General features: G+C 31.1%; 2 protein-coding genes and 1 pseudogene across 2 annotated transcripts; all 3 read left to right on the forward strand.

The window, feature by feature from the left end:
• The first annotated feature begins 4448 nt into the window (after positions 1-4448).
• LOC111311422 (GDSL esterase/lipase EXL3-like) lies at positions 4449-5882 on the forward strand (annotated as a pseudogene).
• A 975-nt stretch (positions 5883-6857) lies between these two features.
• On the forward strand, positions 6858-8711 carry LOC111310863 (GDSL esterase/lipase At1g23500-like). The gene is given in 6 exon segments (XM_089740631.1): positions 6858-7340; positions 7487-7619; positions 7719-7940; positions 8038-8239; positions 8242-8280; positions 8380-8711. Coding segments are annotated over 6 exon segments (1074 nt in total). The 5' UTR covers positions 6858-7059; the 3' UTR covers positions 8577-8711.
• A 350-nt stretch (positions 8712-9061) lies between these two features.
• On the forward strand, positions 9062-11736 carry LOC111310864 (GDSL esterase/lipase EXL3-like). The gene is made up of 5 exons (XM_089748998.1): positions 9062-9611; positions 10420-10550; positions 10639-10922; positions 11103-11242; positions 11540-11736. The coding sequence occupies exons 1-5, from the start codon at positions 9344-9346 to the stop codon at positions 11734-11736; spliced, it is 1020 nt and encodes a 339-aa protein (XP_089605124.1). The 5' UTR covers positions 9062-9343.
• The last annotated feature ends 1150 nt before the right edge of the window (positions 11737-12886 follow it).

Genomic DNA, 12886 nt, shown 5'->3' on the forward strand with positions numbered 1-12886 from the left:
AGTTGTGGTACCTCTGTTTAGAGAAACAATTTATTTTCAAAGTTGTGATGCCTCCGTTTAGAGAAGCAATTTACTTTTAAAAGTTGTGGTGCCTTTGTTTAAATAAGTAATTTACTTTTCAAAAGTCATTGAGCCTTTGTTTAGAAGAACTTTGTTTATTTTTTCAAATCATCGAGCCTTTGTTTAAAAGAGCCTTATTTATTTTTTCAAAGTCGTTAAGCCTCTGTTTAGAAGAGTCTTGTTTATTTTTTAAAAGTTATTGAGCCTCTGATTAGAAGAGCTTTGATCAAGTTTTTAATAAAAAAAAAAAGAAAACACAATAAAAAGTGTCGAGTTGGGTCTTGAATGGGTATCTACATCTTTACACAATTTTTGTTTCACAAAAAATGTGCAAAGAAAGGCAATTGTAGAAATCCAATTTGATCCAGGCTCGGATCAATCGAGCCTGGTTCAAATTGGGCAAGATGGGCCTATTTTATTTTTATTTTTATTTATCTATTAATATTTTTTATTATTTATCTATTATTTATTTTTATTTTTTGACTTTATCTTTTTCTTAATCAATTTTCAACTGAGATTAAAAGATTATGATAAAAAAAAAAATTAGAATGAATGCTACCGTGAATTTGGGGACTGAAAGAGTCTGGATTAGATTCAAAGATTGAATCCAAATCCTAGATGAAATTAGGATTGATAAAAAACTCTTCTGACCAATCCTTATAAATAGATACTGGAATACACAAAAAAAAATAGAGAAAAAACAGAAGCAAAAAAGGTTCGAAGGCAGCTCTAGAATTTTTTAAAATTTTTTTAAAGATTTTGGCATTTTTTTCTGGAAAATTTTCAGAAATTTTTCAGATTCTGGTGAATTTTTCTACTGTATTTGAATTTTTCAATGAATTTTTTGACCAACTTTGAAGTTTTCGACCTGTTTTTTTAGATTTCGGTAGAACATTCAATCGAAATCTGAGAACTTTTAGAGAGAATGAAGAGAAAAAAAAAGAAAAGAGAAGAAAAAAGATGCATCTATTGAAAAGGCTGAGTTTTTAGCTTTATATAGCCTGTTAACGACATTGTTTTAGCATCAATAAACCCATAGGATTCACGCGTTTCTATTTGGCCTGACATGACCCGAGCGCCAACCCGTTTTTAACCCGAGTGCCAGCCGACCCCCTGGACCCAAGTCGAGCCGAGTCGCTTCCCATCGAGTCGTACCTTCGAGCTATTTTTCTTCCTGGAGTCGAGCCAATTCCAGCCGCTAAACCAAGACACATTAAGGTTTTTTTTTGTTTTTCTATTTATTTATTATTATTATTATTATTATTACTATTATTTTTTAAAAAATAGAATTATTTGGTATTCCTTAATTTTTATTTTTATTTTATTTTATTTTCTTAAATGATTTTCCTAATATAAAAATTCCAAAAAAAAATATTTTTAGGGAAAAGTTGAAAGTATCAATTTTCCTTAAAAATAAAGTTTCTAAAATAAAAAATTTTCAAAAATATTTTGGGGCAAAAGTTTAAAGTATCAATTTCTCTGAAAATAAAAAGTTTAAAAAATATTTTTAGGGAAAAGTTGAAAGTATCAATTTTCTTTAAAAATAAAGTTTCTAAAAAAAAATTTCAAAAACATTTTGGGGGGAAAGTTGAAAGTATCAATTTCTTTAAAAATAAAAAGTTTAAAAAATATTCTTAAGAAAAGTTGAAAGTATAAATTTTCTTTAAAAATAAAACTTTTAAAATAAAAATTTTCAATTGCTTTAAGAAAAAGTTAAAAGTATCAATTTTTCTTGTATAAAAGTGATAAGTTTTTTTAAAATGAAAATATTTATATCAAAAGGTGAATCATTATTCTTTTTTATTATTTTATTTTATTTATTTTATTTCTTTCTTTTTTGTAATTTTTTTAATATTAAATAATCCGACGATAGAGTCTCTGCAAGTAAAATAGTAGTTTTCTTGCATACTTTTAAGGTAAGAGGATTTTTTTTAATTTTTTACCAAAAGTATTGGAGTCAATCAAGAATAATTTTTAATAATTAATTACTTGATAAATTTTTTAGGCTTAATAGGTAACACGAAATTAAGCTGGTACCATCCTTCAATGGGCGTTGTAAGGGAGCTATAACCTTCCTCACTCGTAATCGAATTCCTGAACCCCGTTCTGGTTGATAGACCCGAACCTATTCTGTAAAGACCCTTAGTCAAGCTTAGGCGTTCCTTAAAAAGATAGATTCTATAGATAGCCAATCGCACCTAAACAAAAAAGATTGGTGGTGACTCTTTAAGTCAATGTCAAGCGATAGATCCCTGGATCTAAGCATTATGACATCTATCTTTCCCAATATTAATGTGTGCCTTAGATAGGGAGACAGAGGAGGAAATGGATAGGTTAATTATACAACTAGAAAACAAATTTTGGAAAAAAAAAAGTTGATTAGGTGTGGGATGTTTATTAATCTTTTGCTTTCTTTTTCTAGTGAAACAATTTGTTAGAGATTATCACAATTCTGACATCACTTGTTAGGTCAAAAGCCACAATCTAATTCACGTCAGCGAAAGTATAATCAAATAATCAATCAAATATATAAAATATAACAATTTAAGATGGTTCGGTTCAATCGACTTACGTTCACAGATGAGAAGTAAGATCCACTGGTTGTAGAAAATTACAAACATACAAATCAAATCATCAACCTCTCAACAATTAATACTTATAAGATACTCTCAATCTCCTCTAGTCCTATGAAGTATTCTCAACTCAAACAAATATAAACTGATATATACATTTTCAACATAAACAAACACATATCCATATGTACCCATTTAACATACTTATGTGAACCCTCTCAATCTCCTCTAGTCCACTCTCAGACATTCAAACATACATATCTGTAAGACATAAATTCCTAGTATTCCTATGGGGTGTTTATCTCACAAAACCTATAATTCTCTTATATTTTTTTTCTCATATTTAACCTTATAAAAACTTCACTTGTCTATTAAGAATCTATTTCTTTTTAGAATTATTCTTTTGCAAGTCAAACTTGTCTATTAAGAATTTTTTTCTTTTTAAAATTCTTTTTCTACAAATTTTCTTGTTTATCAAGTAATATATAACAAATCTTACAGTATGTTTGGATTAAGGGGAAGGGAAGAAAAGGAAAGGAAAATAAAATAAAGTAATGGATACAAAAAAACTTTTCTTTTATTTGGATAAACTTTTAATTTAAAAGAAAAAAAATGTGGAAATTCAATAACTCGTGATTTTTCCTATAATCTTCACTTTTTTAATACCCCAATTTAGGGGAAAAGCTAAGAAAAAGAAAGCTAAAAAAAATTTATTTTTGTAAAAAGACTATTATATCCAACTTTTTATTAATACCAAAAGCGTAGTACAAAAAAAACATAACTACATCACAATCTTCTTATAATTTTTTTCAAAGTCATCTCTTTTTTCAAGTAAGTTTCACATATCTCTTCTAATATAAAAATTTTTTATAATTTTTTGATAATTTGATCTTGATGAATGATTGAATATGAATAGACATATTTTTTAGGTTTATGAGATGTCAAATTAACTCAAAAATTTTTATTTTTATATGTAATATATTATAGTTTGAGATGTCGGTAATTTTAGGACATTATATAAATAAGAATGGCAAAAGGGAAATGTTTCATCGAAACACAATTAACTTGGCTATGATTATTGGAGGAGATAGGAATTGACTCACAACGAATCATTACTGCTTACCTATATTTTATTGATAATCCTGAAAAAGTAAGAGCAATACTTGGATGCCCATGTGATAAAAAAAAAGTTGTTGAAAAGTTGGTGTTTGGTTCATCTAGTCATTAAAGATGTCAATTTTTTTTTGCTACATAAGTTTTTAATTTATTGAAATAAGTTTATTTTTCATAGGATGGAAATATTTATTTTTTATTTTAGTAAAATAAATTTATGTTGGACAACTATATGATGATATGTTATTACTTTTTGTTTGGTGCAAAAAGGACATATAATTTACTCATATGTAATATTTTTATGTGATGGCATTTTTTATAATTAATAGTTTTTATATGAATATATCGCCAAAGCGATAATGTGCTAAAATTTTGATAATGGTCAACAAATCCATCAATGCATGTTTGTAAAACATCTTTTTGTTTCACTTGATTAAAAACCATTAATATAGTAGCAATTGTGAAGCTAAACAAAATTAGCAAACATATTATGGTTTAAAAGTGCTCTAAAATCATAAGTAATGAAATGTTATAATTAAAAAAAATTATTATAATGAATTTTTTTTAATGATTGTTAGAACCTTTCATTTCATTTCTTTTATTAATTTTAATTATCCAAACAAGAGGTACATGTATCTTTTTTTTTCTTTAAAATTTTTTTTTATTAATATTTATCCAAACATAACGTTAAATAAATCTCTTATGAGATTTAAATCACTATGTCTAACACAATTGGGAATTAAAGAGGTCTTGCCAGCACATTTGGACCCAAATTTGCAGCATCAGGATTTACTTACGGGTGTAAGCTTTGCTTCTGGTGGATCAGGATATGATCCATAGACGCCGAAACTAAAGGTCTTAGCACTTTTCGTTCCCACAACCCCCCCCCCCCCCCCCCCCCAAAAAAAAAAAAAAAGATTATATTATAGTTCTTTAAACTTCACCTCAATTTCCTCTCTTTATCTTTGGTGAATCAGTTAGTTACATCATTGTCGGATCAATTGCTGCAGTTCAGAGAATACAAAGAGAAGTTGAAAGCAATTACAGGAGAAGAAGGAACACAAACCCCATTGGCTAAAAGTTTATTTAAAGTTGTATCATGCAGTAATGACATTGCGAATACCTATTTTAACACCCGTATTAGGCAAATGTTGCACTATGATATTGCTATTTATACTGATCTTATGGTCAGTTCGGCTTCAGCTTTCTTTAAGGTAACTTTTTTGAGTAAGAGTCTGAACATAAACAGATAATGCTTAATGGTATTATTCATGTTTTAGCAGAAGCATTGACTAAAACCTAATGTAACCGATAAATTCAATGTCTCTGAAGGAACTACATGGATTGGGGCCAAGGAAGATTGGCGTTTTAAATGTACCACCAATTGGATGCATGCCATTATCAAGAATCTTGGCTGGAAGTACAGGGGAAGAATGCTTAGAGAATTAAAATGAAGCAGCCCAATTATTTAACTCTAAATTGTATGCAGAGATGGATTTCCTGAACAGCCATTTGCAGCTTGCCGAGGTGGTTTACCTAGATGTCTACAACCTTTTGCTTGATCTCCTAAAAAATCATAATAAATACGGTAAAATTATCATTTTTCTCTTGCACTTCATCTCCTCCCGCACTATTCTTGTTTTGACTTTACCAAATTTAATAGCCAACATGTTTCAGGATTTGAAATTGTGGACAAAGGGTGCTGTGGCACCGGCACACTGGAGATTTCAGTATTATGTAATCAATTGGACATGGGAACGTCCACAAACGTGTGTGATTATATCTTTTGGGACATCTACCATCTCACTGAGAGAGCAAGCAAGCTTCTGGTCTATGATCTCCTCAGTAAAAATACCAATAACTTTTTCTAAGAATTGAAGACATGGTTATTGCATTTAATATGAAAATATTTTTATAAAGAATATCATAGCTAATGTCCAACACCTTCTCACCAGGATAACTGTTCTTGTTGGCTCTTAATTTATTTTCCCAGGAACTGTAAAAATATTGCTCTGTTTTCAATTTAACAGCTGATTTTAGATCGATTAATTTGGGCTGGTGGTCTGCCTTCTCGTCCAGTTAGGGGGTTAATATTGCTCTTGGAGCCTTTCTTCTTAAGCCTTACGGCTTGAAAAGCAGCCCAGGGGGCAGCCCAATAATCCAAACAATTTCAGTCATTTATTAAAGGTTACAACTTTTGGACAAATAATTACAAGCCCATTATTATCTGGACTTGGCAGAAAATATAGCAAACCCATTTCAAGTTTTCAAGTTGAAAATAAAGGCATTTTTTTAACTCTCATTGCAATATTAGAGGAACACAGATACACCTTAATTTGATTTCTATTTCATAACAACCATGGGGCAATCGATTTCTAAATAGTGTATCGTGGATGGAACACCAACAATTCTTCTATAATTAGACGTACTCTTAGATACATTGCCCTAGCACGATTTTGTTAATTTAGATAATTTTTTTTAGATCAAACAATAAGAATGAATGCACCCATTCGATGTTTGGATAGCTTTCATAAAAGAAAAATAAATAATATATTGTTAGTATAATTTTTTAATTTTATAAGCAAGATTAATAAATTGATACATATTTTATTTTTATTAATATATTTGAAAAGTGAAAAGTATGTGTCACCTCATTAATTTAGTTTATGAAATCTAAAAAATTTATTGAATAAAAAATTTCTCATAAATTTTTAATTTTTTTATGAGAGTGAAAATATTTTTAGGATGTGTTTGGTATACAAGATTATGATAAGATATGATAAAATGATATTATAAATAAAATTAGTTTAAATAATGGCATCCTATCATATATTTAATATGTGTAAGAATTAGGACAAAATAATTTATTTATTGGTCAATATTATTTTTTTAAAAAATTTATATAATTTAAATTATTAATATAATTTTTAAGGATACGCAAATTCAATCTCATAAATTAAAAATGATACTATTCACTTTAAGATGATTGAATCATCCTATATCAAAAAGATGATTAATCCTCCTTATAATCTTATATCTTATTTTAAATTCAAATCAAATATAATATAAAATGATTAATTTTATATCATTTTTATTATTTTATGTATAAAATATGACCTTAATGCTTTTTATAGTAAGTAATCTTAATGAAGATGCCTATTTTGAACGTTCAATACATTCGCCTCCTGACCTCCCAGCCATATAAATGAGAGTGCCGGAAACTCAATTAACAAAACCTGTACAAACAAAACATCATAATCCACTTGAAACTTGAAGGGGTCTTTTCTTCTTTCTTTTTTTTTTGTGTGTGAAAATGCCTTCTGCTTCTTCAAATTTTTTGCTTCCATTATGTGCTATTCTTGTTTTCTATAACACAGATGCTAGCATGGGAGATGTTGGCTCTCCTGCTCCAGGCAATACTCAAAATCAAACATTTTCGGCTCTTCTAGCATTTGGAGATTCAATACTTGATACGGGTAACAACAACAATCTTTTTACAGTAACAAAATGCAATTTCCCTCCCTATGGAAGAGACTTTCCTGGAGGAAAAGCAACTGGAAGATTTGGGAATGGAAAAGTTTTCTCTGACTTGATAGGTAGTTATATAAATTTCTATTTCTTCCTATTATCACTTTTACAACCCACTTTTAACTGATAGACATATATCACATTCACATATGAATCTTAATTAACAATGAAACGTAGGCAAATTTTAATGGTCTTTAATGCATACCTTTTACCGCTGAAGGTTTGGGAATTAAGCCTGTAATGCCAGCATTTCTAGACCCAAATTTTCAAAATGAAGATCTTGAAACAGGTGCATGCTTTGCTTCAGGTGGTTCAGTATTAGACAAACTAACAGCCCGAATACAGGTATATTAGAGTCACTAATGGAATTGTGTTTTGGACTATCATAGTCTAACTTTTAAGCATTTAATTTTAATGGGCGTATGTTTACTGGGATGAAATCAGAATATTCTATCAATCACGGATCAGTTCAATCTCTTCAAACAATATGTTGCAAAGCTTGAAGGAGCAGTTGGAGCAGAGAAAGCCAACGCTACCATATCCAACCGCTTGTTTCTTACTTCATCTGGCAACAATGACATTGGGATCACCTATTTTTCAATTTTGAGGAATGACATTAATCAATACACAACACAATTGGCTGGCTGGGCTTCATCTTTTCTTAAGGTAAAAGATTTATTAATATTTCTTTTCCGTATTTTGTTCAACATAGAATTAAAAAAGAAATTGAAGTATCTCTCTTCTCAATGGAATCTGGTTAAAGGATTTGCATGGACTGGGAGCAAGGAAGTTTGCATATCTAAGCACTCTACCTTTGGGATGCCTGCCAGCGGCGAGAAGTATTGTGGGAGGATTAGTTTGTGTAGAACTGGCCAACCAAGCAGCAGTGATGTTCAATTCTAAGCTGGAAGCTGAAATAAGAAACCTTAACAGTAACCTTCCTGGAGCTAAGATAGTCCTAATTGATACCCTCTTCTTGATCTCATTCAGAATCCTAATAAATATGGTAAGGATTTCGTGTAAGATTGCCTGTTTTATTGTGTCGAAATTTCAACCTTAATAATCTTTAAATTAAGCTAATAGTAGTACTAATTTACCATGTTAGGATTTGATGATTCCACCCGTGGTTGCTGTGGCACAGGGACATTTGAGGTAGCGTATATGTGCAACCAATTAAATCCATTTACATGTCCCAATACATCTAACCAGGTATTTTGGGACACGGCGCATCCCTCAGAAAGAGCATACAGGATTATTGTCTCGGAAGTCATGGGCAAAATTTCACAGCAGCTTTTGGTTTAATTTGTTGTTTTTCTTTTAAATTCCTTCTCTTTGTTTCAAATGTTTTGACATTTTCAGTCCACCAATAAAGAAGATTATTATTATTAATTTCAATTGGTTTAAGCACCCATGTTCTTGCTGCATATGTGTAGTTGCTCTATTCTTCAACTCCCATGATTATTCCATTGTTCATTATAAGAGCAAAGCTGCAATGTATTAGAAGCATACGAAGAAGTACAATTACATTTCAATTCCCAAATTTATCATAAATAGCATCATATAATAATAATTTCATATCAAACATCCGACTTAGACCAAGTGAACGAAAGATTTGCACCTTAAAACTGGATTCAATACTTGATAATATAAACTAAATATTAATAATTTCTTTAAAGTCGCCAGCATATAAGCCCGATTCAATAGCTTTCAGAAAATGGATGTACCTGTTCGATTTTATGTTTTTGCATGGAAGTCTCAATGACCAAAACGAAGGTGCCTATTTTTAACTTTCAACACAATTTCCTCCTGGCCTCTCGGACAGCCACATAAATGAGGTTGCCAGAAATTATTTTTTTATTATTACATTAGGAGAACAAATCCTTAATATAAGTAAAAGGAAGAAGGGAAATCTAGTTCCAAATCAAACCTTTAATATCCCCTCAAGTGCTTTTAACCATTAAATCAAATGTTTGGGGACGATTGTTATAAACTATTTAATCATATCATCCTAATTCACTTGAAATGTTAATTTTTCCTTTGTGTGTGTGTGTGTGTGTGGGTGTGTGAAAATGCGTTCTTCTTCAAAAATTCTTCTAGCATTATGTGTTGTTCTTGTTTTCTATAGCACAGAAGCTAGGATAGGAGATGTTGGAATCACTCATCGAAATCAAATATTTCCAGCCCGCATAGCATTTGGAGATTCAATGCTGGATACGGGTAACAACAACTGGCAATTAACAGCAATAAAGTGCAATTTCCCTCCTTATGAACGAGACTTACCTGGAGGAATAGCGACAGGGAGATTTGGAAATGGAAAAGTTTTATCTGACTTAATAGGTAGTTAATTTATCTCTTTTGCTTGCCGTAAATGAAAAACAACCCTTTGACCCGCAGTCTTTGATCAGTTGTTAATTTCTTTCTAATCTTGCTGTATCTTGACTTGTTAATTTTACGATGCCATTGCTAATCAGTACCTTAAGAGCAATCTTTAAAATTATCATACAAGGAAAGTATATTTTTTCAATGTATTTGAATACTTGCTTAATTTGGATTCAATTATTACTTGCTATTAACCACTTTTTTGGTGCAATCACACCATTTCAATGCATTTTGATGTTTAAGATGCATTGTAGTTGGGGGCTTGTCAATTACAATGAGCCCATAACTTTGGATTAGAGGGAAAAGGGTTTTGTGAGTCATTGTACCGAATCCTTGAACATAATATTTTACTATTCAGTTTTTATTTTAAAAATATTCAATCTAATTTCCTTTTAAGTATTTTAATGATCATTTTTTATTTTTTTTAGTCAATCATTTTTTATCTTCCTATTTTTGCATTCAAACATATTTTATAATATATATTGATTTTAATTTTTTTTTATAGTAATCAATTTCATCCTTACAATAATCAATTTCATTTTTATCATTATTTTAAATTTTTCCAAAATCAATGTCTCACCACTTCCCACCTTAACTCAATTACCAACTCTAATACAAAATTATTATTGTAAATAATATGTTATCCGACCTTAAAGAATGCCCGTAATTGTTAGCAATAACCTGTGAGATATATCACAATCGTATTTTTAACCTAAATTAACAATGAAAGGTAGGCCAATTTTAACTTTGTTATTGCCTTTAACAGCGGAAGATTTGGGAATTAAATCGGTAGTGCCTCCATTTCTTGACCCAAATCTTCCAACTGAAGAACTTGCTACAGCCGTATGCTTTGCTTCAGGTGGTTCAGGTTTATACAAACTAACAGCCAAAATACAGGTTATATTTTGTTGCCCTGGAAATGTATTTTGGACTTTCGTATTCCATCTCTAAGCACTTAATTGTATGTTTACTGGGATGAAATCAGAATCTTATATCGATCTCCGATCAGTTCAATATCTTCAAACAATACCTAGTAAAACTAGAAGGAGCCGTCGGAATGGAGAATGCCAAAGCCACCATATCCAATGGCTTGTTTCTCATGTCATCCGGCAACAATGACATTGCGATCACCTATTTTACAATTCTCAAGAATATGCGAGTTGTCATAGATACATACACAACAAAATTGGTTGGCTTGGCTTCTAATTTTATCAAGGTTTTTACTACCTTTTATCATTTTTTTTTCTATAGATTTAATTATTTAAGCTTGTTCATATTTGGTTTACTTAAAGGAAAACAGAAATTGAATTATCTACCTTCTCGATTGAATCTATTTTAAGCAAATGCATGGATTGGGAGCAGGGAGGTTTGCGTTTCTAAGCACTTTGCCTTTGGGATGCTTGTCAAAATTTAGAAGTCTTGGAGGAGGGCTTCAACGTAATTGTCTAGAATGGCTCAACCAAGCTGCAGTGAAGTTCAGCTGGAAGCCGAACTAAGCAATCTTAACAATAACCTTTCTGGAGCTAAGATAGTCTTCATTGATGTCTTCAACTCTCTGCTTGAAGTCATTCAGCATTATAAAAAATATGGTAAATCCTTCTTGAAAGATCATTGCCTGTTTTATCGTGTGGTTTTCCAAGATTTTACCTTGAATAATGTTCCAAGATTAATCATGCTAATTGCCTCACTAATTTTATCTCGAACATTTATATTTTTGACATGAAATGTACTTATTGGTGAGATCTAAGATAAATCAACTGATTCAAATGAGATATTATAACCAAAACGATAGATTATTGTCATGTCAAGAGGAACAAAACGTTGAGACGAGTTATACATATTTCCCATCTTCTAATTAATCAATTGCTGCTAATTTTCTATTTTAGGATTTGATGTTGCCAACCGTAGTTGCTGTGGGACGGGATGGGTAGAGATGATATTTCTATGCAACAAATATAATCCGATGACGTGTCCCAATCCAAATACCCATGTATTTTGTGATGTGGGGCATCCCTCAGAAAGAGCATACAGGATTATCGTCCCGGGTGTCATTAACCAAAATTTACAGCAGTTTTCGGTTTAATTTGTTGCTTTCAGTTATTTTTGTTCTCTCTGTTTCCAATGTATATATCAGATTAGGGTTCCATTGTTCATTATAAGAGCTACCGCATGCTGCAATGAATATATTATAGTTTTTTGTTATTTTTGAGATTGTTGCTGTAAAATTATCCTAAGAACAATATATTAATAATCTGTTTCGATTTAAAATCGATTGATTTAGGCTGATGGACTATCTAAAGGGCCAGCTAAAAGATAACATTGTGGGTTCGGCCTTTTGTCGTAAGCCTTGAGGCCAGTGAATTCGGCCAAATGGCCCATAATTTCATCATGTAAAGAGCCCCAGAAGACAATCTAATACAACAACTCAGTAGCGTTCGCTTTAGGCTTATAGCTATTCCTTTCGGACTAATAATAGAGGCCCATGATTATCTGGCATTAGCAGCAATTATAGCAAACCAATTTTAGGTTTTCAAGTTGCAAATAAAAGGGTTTTTTCGAACAGTTCCAAATTTCTTTTTCATTCTTTTTTCGTGCGAGAGTAGAATATAAGCAAACAAAGATTGCATCAATCCGAAAAGGTAGAAGAGAAAAAGATGTGCTAAGAAAAAAAAAATACCATGTGTTGCAACGACTCCAACTTAAGCAATTACCGTGGCTAGTCTAGTTCAAGAACTTGAGGAATTTCTGGGGTATGCATTGTTCACCCTTCTGTTCAAAAGACTGAACACGGAACCTGCTTTCCATCTCACTGTATGTTACAGTTAAGATTAGTGTCCTAACATTGTATAACTATTGCATATTTTAAGGTTTGGGCTTTGTCCTAGCCACATAAACTGAAGTCATACTAAATTCTCTGAAGAACAAAAAGAGGTTTCAGTATACTCTGCTGTAAAGCCAAGCTACCAAATATAACTATTTTCCTAACGTTTAGGTTTTCGCCAAGTAATTGGAAGAGTGACTTTGTATTCAAGACTTTATAAATCAAAGATTAATGATAGCCATCGGGCCTTTGAATCTCTAAATAGAATGTTTTGGATGGAACACTAACAATTCATCTCTTATTAGACGTAAATGAACATGCCTTTTAGCCTCCCTCGACAAATCAAAGATTAATAGTCATGAGCAATCGATGACCAAAAGAGGAAGGTGCCTGCCTCCTCGCTCCCCAGCTA

The sequence above is a fragment of the Durio zibethinus genome, chromosome 1 (genome assembly GCF_047325235.1).
Source record: "Durio zibethinus cultivar Kanyao isolate XHJ-2024 chromosome 1, ASM4732523v1, whole genome shotgun sequence".
In the NCBI taxonomy this organism is placed as follows: domain Eukaryota; kingdom Viridiplantae; phylum Streptophyta; class Magnoliopsida; order Malvales; family Malvaceae; genus Durio; species Durio zibethinus.

Excerpts from the sequence above, each read along its gene's own strand:
- LOC111310864 (XM_089748998.1), top strand. The coding sequence starts at position 9,344 with ATGCGTTCTTCTTCAAAAATTCTTCTAGCATTATGTGTTGTTCTTGTT. Across the intron at positions 10,551-10,638 it reads AACTAACAGCCAAAATACAG|AATCTTATATCGATCTCCGA; the intron begins GTTATATTTTGT and ends GGATGAAATCAG. Across the intron at positions 11,243-11,539 it reads TCAGCATTATAAAAAATATG|GATTTGATGTTGCCAACCGT; the intron begins GTAAATCCTTCT and ends TTTCTATTTTAG.